Consider the following 15,442-nt stretch of genomic DNA (forward strand, 5'->3'; position numbering starts at 1 on the left):
ACCCCAGAGAAGGAACATGGAAACGCCCCAGTTTTGATCATGCTCTTTCCCTCCTCTGCCTGCCAGTGTGGAGACGACCTCCGGCAGGACATGCTGACGCTGCAGATGATCCGGATTATGAATAAGATCTGGGTGCAGGAGGGGCTGGACATGCGCATGGTCATCTTCCGCTGCTTCTCCACGGGCCGTGGCCGGGGTAAGTCGGAGCCTGGGGATGCCCGTCTCCTGCTTCCTTCCCGGGAGTGCTCTTTGGGTGCTGCTGCTCCTGTGATGCCCTTGGTAGGGGGAGACTCTGGCACACATACCTGCTCAGGACCCCTGTGGCCCCTTCTCTCTCCCCACCACTTAAATCCACTGGGATGTGCCTGGCCTGTGGCTGTCTTGCCTTCCAGAGTCTTTCCTGTCCATGGGAGCTGCATTACATCTCTACCACCAGGGGGAGATGCCACTAAAACTCTTTGCAGCCTGATTTTCAGAGGCTGATTTTGGTCTGTGCACCTGCAGACAGGTGCCAGGCTTCCAAACTGAGGCATGCACATCGGTGACAGCCAGCCCGGATGGTGACCTTTCTCAGGGGTGCTACGGCCTGGGATCCACAGCCTGGGATCTCTCTGCACCATCTGCGGCAGGGGGAGGTTAGAATGGACCGAGCGGGTGGAGATTTGGGGCACTGACCTTGCACCTGCTGCATCCATTTCCAGGCATGGTGGAGATGATCCCCAATGCTGAGACCCTGCGCAAGATCCAGGTGGAGCATGGGGTGACGGGCTCTTTCAAGGATCGCCCCCTGGCCGACTGGCTGCAGAAACACAACCCCAAGGAGGACGAATACGAGAAGGTAGGAAAGGGGGAGGGCAGGAGGGTGACCCGTCTCTCTGCGGGGAAGGAAGCAGGGGGAGGCAAATAGCCTTTGCCGCTTGTGGGGGATGCACCAACCAATATGCTTCACTTCCTGTAAGCCTGCCACATCCTAGCCAACAGATGCCCCAGGAGCCTGCCTCCAGCACTGCTCAGTTTTGCTTGGGACCTTCAGGAAGTCAACTTGATCTTGGCCTCTTGAGTAAACCACGCCAGCCAGATGCCCCCGTGCCCCTGGCATGTGTCTGCACGTAAGGCCAAGCCGGACATGCACCTGCGCCAGGGATGGCCTGGCTGTACTTTGTCCTGACTCAGTGAAAAGGGCTGTATCTCTGGAGGTCCCTGTGTTTCGGCGCTTCTGTACCTAATGACTTTGTTGATGTGGAGGACCTACAGCAAGAGTGTAAAGCTTTTTTAATGCTTTGTTCCTTTCAGCAAGTTCCTGGTGAAGGAGAGTAGAGGAGCTGAGGAGCCTTAAGTGTCCCCCTCTACCCACGGACCAAACTTGCTCCTAAGAGCAAGGGACTAAATATTCCCACGCTCTCTCCAACCTCTCAGTTCCTCTCTGAACCCCCCCCCCCCCACTCTCTTTCCCCATCACCTGCTCTAATCCCCTCTCTCTTTCCCAGGCAGTGGAGAACTTTATCTACTCGTGCGCCGGCTGCTGCGTAGCCACCTACGTGCTGGGGATCTGTGATCGGCACAATGACAACATCATGCTCAAAACCACTGGCCACATGTTCCACATCGACTTCGGCAGGTTCCTGGGCCATGCCCAGATGTTCGGCAACATCAAAAGGTGGGAGCCTGGCATGAGTGGGGTGGGGATTGCTCCCGTAGCATTGCTAACGGGGGCCAAACTTAGCCCCATTTCCCTTGACTAAATCTCTTCTCCCTGCAGCTGTTGTGCTGGGGGCGGGAGTGTTTCTTTGAACCGACAGGGCTGCCGTTGGTACAGTGGTTTGGAAGGTCTGCTGTGCGATGGGCCAGGAGCCTCACTGTTTCCAGCAGGATCAGGGTGTCTTGTGATGGGTGCAGGACAGACTGGAGTGGCGGTCTGTTCCCTATCCCGTGGTCGAGCTGTCGGCTCCACCGCCCCCCTGCCGGTGCTGATCTGGGCACGTGTGTCTCTTTCTCTGGTGCAGGGACCGGGCTCCGTTCGTCTTCACCTCGGACATGGCCTATGTCATTAACGGTGGTGACAAGCCCTCCAGCCGCTTCCATGACTTTGTGGACCTCTGCTGCCAGGCATACAACCTGATCCGCAAGCACACCCACCTCTTCCTCAACCTGCTGGGCCTGGTGAGAACCCAAGGGGCAGCCTTGATCCAGGCAGGGGGGTGTCTTTGCTCTCACATGGCCTCATTACCGTAGGGTCTCCAAAGAGCAGGCCCTCTTCACGCCTAGGCCTTTTTATGGCATCCTCAGCTGCTACAAGGGCATGACCAGGCCTTGAGATACCTCCCACCCCCCAGTGCTGGGAAATTCCCTTCCCCCTGAGTCTGCAGCGGCCTCTTGCCCACTTTGGTTCTGAGGTCCCATGGCTACTGTGGGCCTGGGGGCAAGACGTGGGGGAGCCAGGCTCTGCATTCCTGGAAGGGGCGGCCGCAGGTTGAAGGGGTGGGGCCAAGGGCAGGCATCTCTTAGTGAGATGGACCGTGGCGCCAGGCCCCCTTCCAGGCTGTAAAGCTGCGCAAAGTGGCACAACTGTGCTCCCGCGGCAATTCAGAAGGGCCCAGGGCTGCGGCCACTGCAGCCATAGCAACGGCAGTAGCCAGAACCTCCAAGCCCCTTTGAAACACTGGGCCCCGAGGCAACTGGGTCCCGGGGAAGCTGCCCCCTTTGCCCACGTAGTGTTACAAAAGCCACATGCTCCTTCCTGGGGGAGGGGGGGGTGGCATGTGGTTAGTCTCACAAAAGCGCCCCTTTGGTTGTCTGGGGTGCAGCAGTGACTGCCTGATCCCACAGAGCTCTGGTATCCATCCTCCCCGGCCTGTGTGACTCAAATCCAGGCAGAGTTGGGTTGGACTCTATAGTATGTCTCCTGGGTCATGGAGGGGTATTGCGGAGAGAAGGCCCCCTTCCTTCTCCGCTGGTGGAGTCTTCAGTGGGGAGGCTGGACAGGCCGTCCTCGGCCATGTTTAGGGTAGAGTCCCCAGGATCGGCTGCTCCACTTCACTCTCCTTGTGCCTTCTCCACCCCTGGGTGCTTGGCACTGACCTGTCTGCCCTGCTCTCCAGATGCTGTCCTGTGGTATCCCGGAGCTCTCCGACCTAGAGGACCTCAAGTACGTCTACGACGCCCTGCGGCCGCAGGACTCCGAGACTGACGCCACCACGTATTTCACCAGGTAAAAGGGTGCAGCTGGCACTGGGCGGCTGCACACCCCACCACTAGGAAATGAGCCAGCCAGCCTGGCTGAAGGGCTTTGTGCGCTCTGGAGAGTTTTGGGGCAGGGGGCGCTACATGTGGCAGCTGCCTCTGCCCCCAGGTGAGTCTCCCTCCCTCACCGAGGCGCCACCTTCCCTCGTCGCAGGTTGATCGAGTCCAGCCTGGGCAGCGTGGCCACCAAACTCAACTTCTTCATCCACAACCTGGCGCAGATGAAGTTCACCGGCTCCGAGGCCCGCCCCGTGCTCTCCTTCGCCCCCCGCGTGCACACGCTCAAGACATCCGGCCGGATCCACGACGTCTTCCTCTGCCGCCACGAGAAGGTCTTCAACCCCAGCAAGGGCTACGTGAGTGCTGCAGCCTGGTTTCTGCTGAAGACGTGCGGGGGGCGGTTCAGAGACCTGGGTGGGTCTGGAGGAAGGCCCAGTCTCCTGCTATTCAGCAGTTTTCAGAGGGGTAGAGACAGGACCGTCCTTAGGATTTATGGGACCCTACACAGTACTATTAAAGTGGTGCCTAACAGCAGCTTTGGAGGGGGGAAGACGCATGTTTTTAGAGATGTTGATTTTCTAATCATCAGCAACACACACATGAAATGTTTTTAAATCAAATTTTAAACTCAGATCCTGTCGACTCACACTGTAAATTCGGAAACTGACTGTCTAGACCTGGGGTTGGCAAATGCCTGTCAAATGGCTTCATTGCCACTTGACTGGCTCTTTCACAGGTTCAGAGTTCAGCTAATTGCTCTGGCAAGCGTTGTCACTTCTAAGCTAACTAGATCCTCTCCGGAGGAAGCAGAGCCACAGAACAGGGTTGGAAGAGGCGGGTGGATGGATATTAAGACCCAGCAGTGCCCCAGATTTTCAGGTGGCCTATGCAGCTGTGTATTCTGCATATGGGTGAGGACACAAACCAAATTAAGACCGTTGCAGCGTTTTCCAGATTCCGGCCTCATTTGGATGGTTGCATTAAAGGGAGAAAACCCATTTTGCTGGAGGAAAGGAAATGTGGAACCTGCCATTGCGTGGCTAGCTCCACACTGTCTGGAGAAATCTTCCATGGCTTGAATTAGAACCCAGTGCCCTCCACTTACCCTTCCACAAGGCCTTCAAAGATTTCTTGACATTCTGCCTCCCTTCAGACTCGCGCTCCTGAAAACTTGCCCCAGCCTTTAACAGGGTGAAATAGGTTGGGTTTCTCCCGATCTGTACTGGTATAAGTGAGGCTCTGCCTCCCTGTCTTGCAGACCTACATTGTGAAGGTGCAGCGGGAGAGCGCCTGCGAGGTCACCTACATCCAGCGCACCTTTGAGGAGTTCCAGGAGCTGCACACCAAGCTGCGCCTCATCTTCCCCTCCTCCCACCTGCCCAGGTAGCCCTGCCGCCCTCCCCCCCCCCCCCCCCCGCCTCAGCACTGCTTCTTGTTCCACCTGCAGAGAAAAGGGGCTGGCTAATGAGCAGCTGGTTTGGGCGGATGCATGCTGGGAGGGGACAGGACTGCCTCGCTTGGTTTTCCTGCCTCCAGGCAGCACCTATGAGGACAAGTCTCTCCCTGTCACTCCCCACCCCCATGCTGTGTCCTGGCTTTCCCCCATCAATGTAACTTGACTCAGCTCACTATAGCTTTCGCTGGCTCCAGAGAACAGCCGTCCAGACTGAGCCCTTCTTGATTCTCCTGGTGTGTGACCGTCTTGTCAGGCTCCAGCTATTCTTGGCTTTGGGGACTGCCTGTCCTGCCAGGATTCCCTGCCCACCCATCCTCCACTTTTCCCTGCCAGCAACTGTCCAGACTGGTCTGGAAACTCCTCTAGATTCTGTGGCTGAGAAACAATTGACTTAGCACCACTGTGGTGCAATATGCTTCATGTGACTTCCCCTTGCTGTCTCTGGCGAGAGCAGTTTGCTTAGGGGAAATATTACGGCAGCAGGACGTTCTGCTGCCTTCAACTGCAGACTTGCTAACTGTACTCTACTCTCTCTCTCTCTCTCTCTCTCTTTCCTGCGCACACAACTGGTCAGTTTCCCCAGTAGGTTTGTGATCAGCCGGTCGCGAGGTGAGGCAATGGCCGAGAGGAGGAAAGATGAGCTGAACGGCTACATCTGGCATCTGATCCACTCAGCACCTGAGGTGGCTGAGGTAAGATTCTCTTCTCAGTGCCTCTCAGTCCACGGTGGAGAAGGGGTCTGGAACATACAGCATTATGGATAAGTTCTAGGAGGGAGTGTTATCTAGTGAGTAGAGCAAGTGACTAAGGGACAGGAGTCCTGGACCTTTTTCCAGACTCTGTTAGTGAGAAGTGGGCAAGTCATAGCTCTGCGCCTCAGTTTCCTTATCTGTAAAATGGGGACAGGAACATGGATTTCAGTCCTGGGAGCAACGTTCCCCCTCATCTTTTCCATCCATGCGTGGAATAATTTTATGTGCATCACAGCATGTGTGAGTGTGCACCACCAGTAGAAACAAAACCTAGCTGTGGGCGCTCTGCTAATCAGCTGAGCGGCATTTGAATCTCTCCTGAGGAGCTGCACAAGCGCACAGCTTACTGGGAACACTGGTTGTAAATCTTAATTCCAGTTTGAAAGATCAGGGATGCCATCAAAGTGGTGAGTGGTTCCTCTAGCTTGGGATTCTCGAGGGTGGAAGGTGCTGTATGAATAACTGATGTGGAGTGGCATCTCTTGCTTTGAAGTGTGCAGGGCATGCCTACAGATGGAGACAAGAGAGCCTGTTACCTCTACTGTGTGATATCAAGTCCGATGTGTGCTCTTCTTGCTTTGCAGTGTGACCTTGTGTATACGTTCTTCTACCCCCTCCCACGGGATGAGAAGGCTGCAGGCACCAATCCAGCTCCAAAGCCCGCAGGTATCACTACATCGTAGATGGTCCATCTGCTCTGGCATAGTGGCCAGTACTGGGTGTGTCAAAATGAAGGTGTAACACTTCCTTGCAGTGGATCAGTGTTGTGCTGTACTAAACCAGAGCGGTAGATTCCATCCTTGCCCCCCTTGATGGTGCAGGAGAATGAGAATCAAAGTAGTGGTTACATAAGCGGTTGCACTGTGCAGGGGGTCAGACTAGATCCGTGGTCCCCAACCCGGTGCCCGCGGGCGCCATGGCGCCCGCTGGGCCCTTTACATGCGCCCGCGGAGCACTCTGGGCTGGCCCCGCTCCTGGGCGTGCGGCAGGTGCCAGCCCCGGATGCATGGCCAGTCCCGGCCCCGCCGCGCGTGTCCTGGCCCCAGCGCTGGCCCCGGCCTTGGCCCCGCCCCCCCTTGCTGGCTCCAGTGCCGGCCTTGACCCTGCCCCCGGGGGCGCCACGCCAGCCCTGGCCCTGGCCCCGCCCCCAGGCTCCCGGCAGCCCCAAAACGTTGGGGACCACTGGACTAGATGATCATAATGGTCCCTTCTGACCTGAAAGTCTATGAGTCTATAAGGGAAAAACAGTCTCCCCAGGGGACTCCACTGAAGGTCTTACATGCTTAGAATTCTGCCGCACCTCTGGGTACATCTAGACTATGTTTCTTTTTCGAAAGGAGATATGCAAATTCGGTGTTAATTTGTATATCTTCCAACTGCTTTTTCGAAAGCGCGTTTTTTGAAAGTGAAAGTAGTCTGTACGCGGTTTTTTTGAAAAACCACGTAAATCTCCTTTTTTTAGGAAGAACAATTTTTTCCAAAAAAGGGTTTGTTTGTTTTCTGAAAAAAACGCATCCAGACTTCTTTAACTTTTGAAAAACCCGCTTTTAAAAAAGCGATCGGAAGAAGATACGCAAATTTGGCACTAATTTGCATATCCCCTTTCAAAAAAAAACCTGTAGTCTAGACGTACCCTCTGTGTCCTTGCTGGTTTCTGGCCAATGCGGGTGTCTACAGCTCACCCCCAGTTCTGTGCTGTCCTCTGTCTTTTTCCAGATGCCACCTGGTCTCGGCCCATCGGGAAGGTGGGAGGGGAGGTGAAACTCTCCATCTCGTACAAAAACAACAAGCTCTTCATCATGGTGATGCACATCCGAGGCCTGGTAGGTTCCTTGTATCCCACCTGCAGCTGTGGCTGCTGCACAGGCTCCCTCCATGTCCTGCTGCTGCAGAAGTGACTGGGGGTTTGTTTTGTTCTCTCCCTCTTGTAGCAGCCCCTCCAGGACGGGAATGACCCCGACCCTTACGTCAAGATCTATCTCTTGCCTGACCCCCAAAAAACCACCAAGAGAAAAACCAAAGTGGCTCGGAAAACCTGCAACCCCACTTACAATGAAATGGTACCGTAAGATTCCCTTTGCTCTGCGGGCTGGGTATGGTGCTGCAGGCCACTTGCCAGGCCTTGGACGTTACTGGCTTCATAAAGGGTTGATTGGTCCAGTGGCTAGAGCAGAGGACTGTGGACAGGGCCAATCTAAAGCCTTGTAGGGCCGATGGAAAGAGCATTCAGCTGGGATGGGGTTGGTTATATCTAGGGCCATCTAAGTGAATCTTTAAGCTCTTCTGAGGATGGGGGTGGAATCCAATTACCGGCCACCACCAGGGCACTAGCTGGATTGCTTGAGTCTGGTTGGACCAAGTATCTCTGCTGTCTGAGGAACGTTCGGCAACTTCCCCAATGAGCTGACCTCTCAGACCAGTTTAGAGGCCAATCACTGAATGGCTCATGGAGACTAAACTCTATTCTCCCTCCAGAGCAGCAATGGTCAACCGAGGCTAGTGAGGGGGCCGCATGAGTGGCCCTCCTTCCGCTCCATGAGCGGCAAGATTGTCATAACCAAGACAGCCCCCCGTGATAGAGTAGTTTTACTAAATGTGCCTAGAATTGGTGGGGTAGCGCTTTGATTGGCTGTGGAGGGAGCACACAGGCCCTCACCATCAGTGTTGTGTGCAATCAGCACGCACCTCACTGCGTGTGCGCTGTCTTGACGTAAATATTACTTTAGTAATTCAGGTAGGAAATAAATGACGCAGACAGTAGAATCCGGCAACCTTGCGCATGGGCAACGGTGAACAAAAATGTCTTGTGGGCCACATGTAGAACCCCGATGGGCTGCATGTGGCCCTCAGACCACGGGTTGCCCTCCACTGCTCCGGAGTGTGTCTGAGGCACAGAAATGAGACCTCAGTACAGATTCTCCCATTCTGTAACAGAGAGCTTCCTTCTCCGGGCTGCCTTCTGACCCATAAGGGCCTTCCCCATTCTCTGTCTTGCAGCTCGTCTATGACGGGATTCCCAAAGGAGACCTTCAGCAGCGGGAACTACGCCTGAGCATCCTCAGCGAGGAAAGCTTCTGGGAGAACATCCTGCTTGGGGAGGTCTGCATTAAGCTCCGGGATCTGGACCTGACCCAAGAGAAAATGGGCTGGTTTGAGCTGGGCTCCAGGAGCCAAGGGACCATGTGAGGAGAGCAGCCAGTGGCGGTGACGTTTTTGGAACCACACCAGCCCTGCGGGGCCGTGAGAATGGGTGCGAGTCCCAGGAGTTGTATCCTGGATCCAGATGGATTTTGTTGTCTGCAAGTGGGAGCCAGAAGAGCGTGCTCTCTGTGGATCAAGAAGTTCATTTGGGAAGCTGGGGGGAGGGGTTTCCATTTCTCCCTGTAGAGACCAGGAACTCAGCATCACAATAGGAAATCCTATTGTGACTTGAAAAGGCTGCAGTAGAATTTTTTTTTTAAGTTTACCTTGTGTCAAGGGAGCAACAATGAGGGAGGGAAGGGGAATAATGGGGATACTTTTTATTTCTTTTGAGATTTTTATTTTTAAAAAATAATGAAAAGTAATTTGTGTCCAGATGGGACATGAGGCCTTGATGAGAAGAGACTTGTGGGTAGGGAGGGAGGAGAGATACATCATCAGTATGATTCTTATTGGACTCTCCCTAGAGAGTTTGTTTCCATAGGAACTTCTTGGGAAGGGGGGGCATGAGCCGTGGATAATACCCTCCTTGTCTCTAGGTTAGGAGGGAATGTGCTAGGATCCAAGCTGCCTCCTCTGTCCATCTCAGAGAATTTGCTTCCAAAGGAGAGCTGTATAATTTGTACGTGTGTAGAGCCTTCTGTTCTGGATTCCTGCCAGAGGGCTTTTGAGTGTGTGAATCGTGTTCCCGGGGAATGACTGCCAGGTGGGTTATCTCCCCTTCCACCTGGGAAAATTCCAGCAGTATTCACTTTGCTTCCAGCTGTGCTCTCCCTAACTCCCCAAGGCCTGGGACTCTGGCCTTGTGGCAATGTTCGGTATTTAGAAGCACGATTTTTACCATACTTCACTGTCCTTAGATTGTTTTTTTTTTTTCTTTCTCCCCCCTCTCCTGCTCACTGGATTGAGTTGTCGCAAAAGAGAAGCAGCCGCAGAGACCATGTGAGGGGGCTGAGCTAAGCCTTAGAAGGAGGGGCAGTCAAATCTCAAAAGCAGGAGATGATCATATCCATCTTTCGGGCGATTTCTAGAAATTTCTCCTTAGAGCTTGAGATTCCACATGCAAGAGCTGGTCACTCGGTGCTCCACCCTCTGGTACCAAATGGGGGGAGCTTGTGGAATGTCAGTCTGCCCCTGTGGAAGGGCTGGGCTTGCTCACTGACAAGCTAAAGAATTGAGCTGGAATTGAATCCCGATGTCATTTCTACTGAGACTTCTCCACTCTGGGTATGTGGGGGAGCAGGAGCCATTGGTGGTCATGCAAAGAGCAGAGGGACTATGCTCTTCCTCTCATCAGCCTACTGGGGAGAAACATTTGCAGAAGATAGGATTTTTTGTTTGTTTTTGTTACTTTCCAGTTGTGTACATCCATGTGGAGGGGAAAGGAAATACCTTTTTTTCGTTTTTAAAGAGTCAATTTCCCCTTTGAAAAATTATTTTAAAGATGCCAATTTCCACTTGGCGTCAAACAAGGGAGAGCAGGATTGAGGGCTCTGTCCACAGGGCAGGCAGGATGATAGCATTGCCCTAAACTGCAGAGATCAAGAGATGCAGAGATGATTACCCCCCACTCTCCAAGAAGCTGTCTTCCTCCTTTTTTTCCTCCTCTTCCCCCCCCCCCCCAAGGTATCAGTGGTGCTTTGTTTACAGTGAGAACTCCGTAAACAGACAAAATGTTTCTCAGGATCGAGAATATGAACTTACCTTTATATTAAAAGTTTTAAATATTGTATCTAGTAGGTGACTGGGTTTTAATAAGCTGGGCGTGAGGAATGGATTCCCTCCTCCCTGACATGCCGTCCATTAGTTGCAGGTGCATCGAAGAGTGGCATCTCTGAACCTGCCCGCAGGTGGGTTTGAGAGAGGTGCACTCAGGAAATGTTTTCAAACTTAGCCAAGTTCTTCAGTCAACGCTCTACCCCCTATGACTCTGTGTCGGGATGTAGTTCGGACTCCTGGAGAGGCACCTTTTTTAGATACCTGTATCTCGCTCAGTTGTAAAATGGTGGCATTAAAATAAAATAAAAGGAAATGAAATGCAAGGGAAGAATCTGTGCCGTCGTGAATCCCCAAGGCCAGTGTCACAAGAGTGGATCTGCTGCTTGGGCTGCAATTTCTGCATTCCCCAATCAAACCGGTAAAGCTGCTGCTTGGTGAGACAATGGCTGCCGCCCGGATAAGAACAGACAGATATCTCTGTGCTTCTGGGATGTGCTCGAGAATGGGAATGAGAGTTGGTGCCTTTTTGCCTCTGTGACATCAAAATCTAACAATGTCAATTGTGAGTGGAACTAGAGACCAATTGCTGCCTACTTCCTTTCCTTTGTGAGAGGATTTGGGTGGGTCTCAAGCCACTGTCTGGTAGGGAGATGTCTTTATTGCAAAACTGCCATTGTTGTAGAGGCTCTCTTGCTTGCATTCTCAGCAATGAGGCCAGGAACTGAATTTCATCCCTCTAAGTCAGGGCTGAGGTGTTCTGAGGGGGCCTAGAGCGGAGATCTTGCCCTATGGCAGTTTGCTCTTTCATAGAGGACTCCAGTCCCTCTAGTTGTCAAGCCAGTGCTCACTAGCACTAAATCAAACTATAAAATGTTTCTGAAGAAACCATACTACAAGAGAAGATGAAAACCATAGGTAGGATACGGAGTAGAGGTGGAAGGAACAAAACGTTCTCACTTAGGGTATGTCTAGACTACATGCCTCTGGCGATAGAGGCATGTAATTAGGCTACCCGGCATAGGCAAAGAAGCGGGGATTTAAATAATCCCCGCTTCATTAAAATAAACATGGCCGCCGTGCTGTGCTGACGATCAGCTGATCTGGCACGGCGCGGTAGTCTAGACACGGATCAGTCGGCTGGGGAAGCCTTTGCTGACCGATCCCTCATGCCTCGTGAAACGAGGCTTGCAGGAGCAGGTCGGCAAAGGCTTCTCCAGCTGACTGAGCCACGTCTAGACTACCGTGCTGTGCCGGATCAGCTGATTGTCGGCACAGAATGGCGGCCGTGTTTATTTTAATGAAGCGGGGATTATTTAAATCCCTGCTTGTTTGCCTATGCCGGGTAGCCTAATCTACATTCCACTGTCGCCAGAGGCATGTAGTCTGGACATACCCTTAGAGCTGGGCATTCACTCACACTATCCCATCCCTATGAAATGGGCTGGATGAATGCAAAAGGCCAACACAGGCCTCTGCACTTACTCAGGCAGCTTTCTTATTCTGTAATGCTGTTGCTATAGCAACCCCACCTTATAAACATACCATACCTGGTTCTTAAAACTACCACCTGCAACTACAACTCTTCATCACTCATAGCTACAGCGCATTCCCACACATAATTGGAATGCAGAGGAACCAGCTGGCTGGTCCTATTATGCCAGTGCAGAATGCATGCTACAGTACCTGGCAAGTGTGTGAACTGCATGAGGTGGCAAAAGGATTTAACCTTTTGAGGGAAGCAAGACAGTAAATTAACCTTAGAAGCTCAAGGCCTGATGTTCTTTCACACAAACTATCTGTCTCCCTTAAACCTTCATTTGTCTGGTAGCCTGGAAAAAAAAAGCCAAGGTTTACATTAATCATGTACCTTAGGCTAAATCTAAGACCTGGACAGGTTATTGCTATGTTTAAATGGAGAGTAACACACAGCAATGTGGATTATGAAGCATGCTCTTAGATGAAGATCTGAAAGAAGCCAAGCAAATAGAGAATACAATGTTAGTGTAATAGTTTAATTGGGTGTCTCTTTCTCCCCCGCCAGCTAAGAAACAATGATTCTGGGTTACTGATGTTCTCCACTCTACAGATAGCTAAATGCTGGCTTTGGTGTGACAGAAGGCCTCATCTTTAGTGAATGAATATTTTGAAAGGTAGAATTTCTTAATTACCAGGTACAGTTTCAGTGAACACCCTGCTCAACATTAGCAACTCCCCACACTACAGCTGATGAACTAGAATTATTAATGCTCTGGATATTCACTGATAGTATTTGAGAATAAGGAAACAAACTGGCTGTTTCCTGGCCACCTGTACTTTGTGTCAGCTTTGGACTTTGCCTGTTGTTTGGTTTGCACTCTGACAAAAATTAAACGTCATCTCAGGGAGCATGAGTTTTACTGGACAAATTACAGTAATATGTATATATATAAATATAACTTTGTGTTTATGTGAGGATGAACAAAGAGATTATTCTTTCCAGAGGGGTAGCAGAGCAGTCTCTCCCTTGGTGCATGTACTCTATATTCCGTTTGAGTAGTGTCAGCTCTGTCCTTGAAAATGCACCAGAAGCTTAAAAAGAGGAGCTAATAAGAACTAACTTCCACGACCTTTCACCTGTGGAACTACAGCTTTATAACTTGCCTAAGCTATAGATTGTGTTTTACAAAGGCCATCCGTATGGTCCTTTGTTTTATAAATAGGGAAACTGAGGCAGAGTTAGTTGAAATCCTACAATATTCAAGAGCCTTTATCGAGTCTGTGATCTTTGGGGCAGTTTTACTGGAGCCTACCATATGGGCTATCTGGTGTGATCTAGTGCAGCATGCAGAGAGAACACACATGCAGTCAACTGCTGACTACACTGGACCTCAGAAGATGGTGCAAGCACAATTAGTAGTGGTGAACAGTGCTCAGTGATTCTAATATCTAGTCCCCTGTTTTAATCAGTGGCCTTGAGACTAGAGAGAGCTGGCCCACTGACTGTCCACAGGCAAATCATTTAACTGCTATGTGCCTCAGTTTTCCCATCTGTAAAATGGGAACAATACTGATAGCCTTTGTAAAACACAATCTACTGCTGAAAAGTGCCAGCTAAGAATTGGACATTACTACTTTTAATTAGTCTATGTTCATCCTTAAGTCTCTGATAACCATTTGTCGTTTCTACGGCATATCTTCTCGTGTGAAAAAGATCTCCATGGACCCAATCAGTTTCTAACTTCCGATTTCTTCCTCGTGCTCGGAGACATCTCAGTGTCACTATCTTTCTTTCTATTAAAAAATGCCTTTTTATATCTGCAACCTCTGCCCCTTGTAACCAGTCTCCTGGTGTGTCATTGCACCATCTATCCTTGTATACAATATTTCCTGCTTTGCATAAGACACCCTGTTCCAGTCTTAGTATGCTATGATAAACCAAACAGACAATTATATAAGCTTCAGTAACTTATTTGCTCCTTTCCAAGATTTCTTCACTTTTACCTTTAACCAGCTATGTTCTTAAAGGGCAAATGAGTGAGTGGGGTGGACTTCTGGCAACTTACTCACTCTCCTCCTGTTGGTGAGTGTGACCTTTGATAAAATATGGTTACCAGTCACTTATCACTGTTTGCAGAGCAGCCTCACCCTATGCCAGCTGATAACAGTACTTGCCACAGTCCCCATGATGCTTTTCCCCCCACACTTTCTATTTCATTTCATGGTTGTGCTGTGCCTTTTATCCATGTCTAAAAATAAAGGAGTCAATAGACTTAAGATAAAAGACTACAAAGTCTAAATTAATATAGCTCAGCCAAACTGCAGAACAGGGCTTTGGGTAGGAGGTTCTCATATGTCTGCGAGGAGCTGCAAATTCCAAGATACAAAAGGTGTAAATAGAAGTGGGATAAATAAAAGGAAAATGTAAGATGAATTAGGAACAAATCCAGCAGGAAAGTATGTATTGCAGGGCACAAAGTAGATTTGGCTCCACTGCAATCAGACTGGAGTATGGTTACTGCTTTTCTTCCAGATTCAGTTTACCAATCTGTCCCCCAGACTCTAAGACAGCATTTCCCAGACTGCATGGCTGCCTCTTCATGAGAACAAGGCCACTGCAAGTTGTTGGACAAGTACGCAGCCACTCTTACCAACGTTTAGCGCCACTGCCAATGTTCCAATATTCTCTACGGCAGAGCTACAGCGACACACTAGATCTCTATTGCAGATGAGGTTTGCCAGACATCTGTCAGGGTGGCAGCAATAAGGCGGCCCGTAGAAATGGATGGCGTTTTGTGAAGTATTACATCTAACTGCTACAACTCCAGTCTCAAATTAGCATGTCCTCCTATGCTTACTGGTGGAGAAGCCCCTGCAGTACAGGGGTAAGCCAAAGTGGTAGCTGCCAGAATGAAGGTCAGGGACCCTGATGGTAGCAAAGGACCTAGAACAGACTCAGAAGAACACACAGGGAGTGTGTCTAGGGAGACCCTGCCTACACCATCAGCTACCTGCAGCCCCCATTACTGGCTGCAGGGGAAGTAACCTTGCTTGACCCATGCTTTTTGAGTGGGGTTCCCAAGAGGGCAGGGAACCCCACCCCGGTAAGACAGGGCCCGCCTAGGGGAAGCCAAGCTGGGCTGGGCACAGGCATGATCAGTGCCACAGCAGTGCCTCAATGTCCCTGCTGCCCCCCCCCCCCCCCAACGCAAGTGGGTGCTGTGGAGCTAGGCAGAGGTGCAGGAAGCTGCAGGGCAGCAGGCAGCTTGCAAAGCTGCCCCCCAGGAAAACCACAGGGAGCTGGAGTGTAGAGGGGAGGGAGTCCCTGGGACGGAGCCAGGAGGCGCTGGAGACGACACAGCAATAGGGATGCAGTTCCCAGACGGCGTCCATAGGGGGCGCTGCAGCGCAACAGACTCCGCAAGGCCTCCTGCGTGACGGGCGGTGGCTGCGTAGCGCCTGCGCTCTTCCCCCTTTCTCCTCGGCTGATGCAATTCTCCGGCAGGGAGCGGGCGGTGCCGCGGCTCGGGTGGGCGGGGGCGTTGTCGTGCCGCGGGAGCCAATCACCGCCTGGGGGCGGTGACACAGTTTCCCGGAT

The 15,442-nt window shown here is 51.5% G+C and overlaps 1 protein-coding gene across 5 annotated transcripts in view; it reads left to right on the forward strand.

Annotated features, from left to right (window-relative positions):
- PIK3C2B (phosphatidylinositol-4-phosphate 3-kinase catalytic subunit type 2 beta) overlaps positions 1-11,389 on the forward strand; it is an 86,862-nt gene extending 75,473 nt beyond the window's left edge. For 4 of the 5 annotated variants that reach the window (XM_075910115.2, XM_089773702.1, XM_075910112.2 and 1 more), the window contains 12 exons: positions 67-196; positions 702-838; positions 1,488-1,657; positions 2,004-2,160; positions 3,099-3,208; positions 3,395-3,596; positions 4,499-4,623; positions 5,271-5,388; positions 6,033-6,114; positions 7,165-7,271; positions 7,380-7,508; positions 8,446-11,389. In XM_075910115.2, the coding sequence (XP_075766230.2) occupies positions 67-196; positions 702-838; positions 1,488-1,657; positions 2,004-2,160; positions 3,099-3,208; positions 3,395-3,596; positions 4,499-4,623; positions 5,271-5,388; positions 6,033-6,114; positions 7,165-7,271; positions 7,380-7,508; positions 8,446-8,634 (1,656 nt within the window). In that variant the 3' untranslated portion in view covers positions 8,635-11,389. The remainder of the gene's footprint in view (positions 1-66; positions 197-701; positions 839-1,487; positions 1,658-2,003; positions 2,161-3,098; positions 3,209-3,394; positions 3,597-4,498; positions 4,624-5,270; positions 5,389-6,032; positions 6,115-7,164; positions 7,272-7,379; positions 7,509-8,445) is intronic. The other variant, XM_075910117.2, reaches the window with a different exon arrangement.
- The last annotated feature ends 4,053 nt before the right edge of the window (positions 11,390-15,442 follow it).

Source organism: Pelodiscus sinensis, chromosome 27 (assembly GCF_052426305.1).
Source record: "Pelodiscus sinensis isolate ZL-2025 chromosome 27, ASM5242630v1, whole genome shotgun sequence".
NCBI classification, from domain to species: Eukaryota; Metazoa; Chordata; order Testudines; family Trionychidae; genus Pelodiscus; species Pelodiscus sinensis.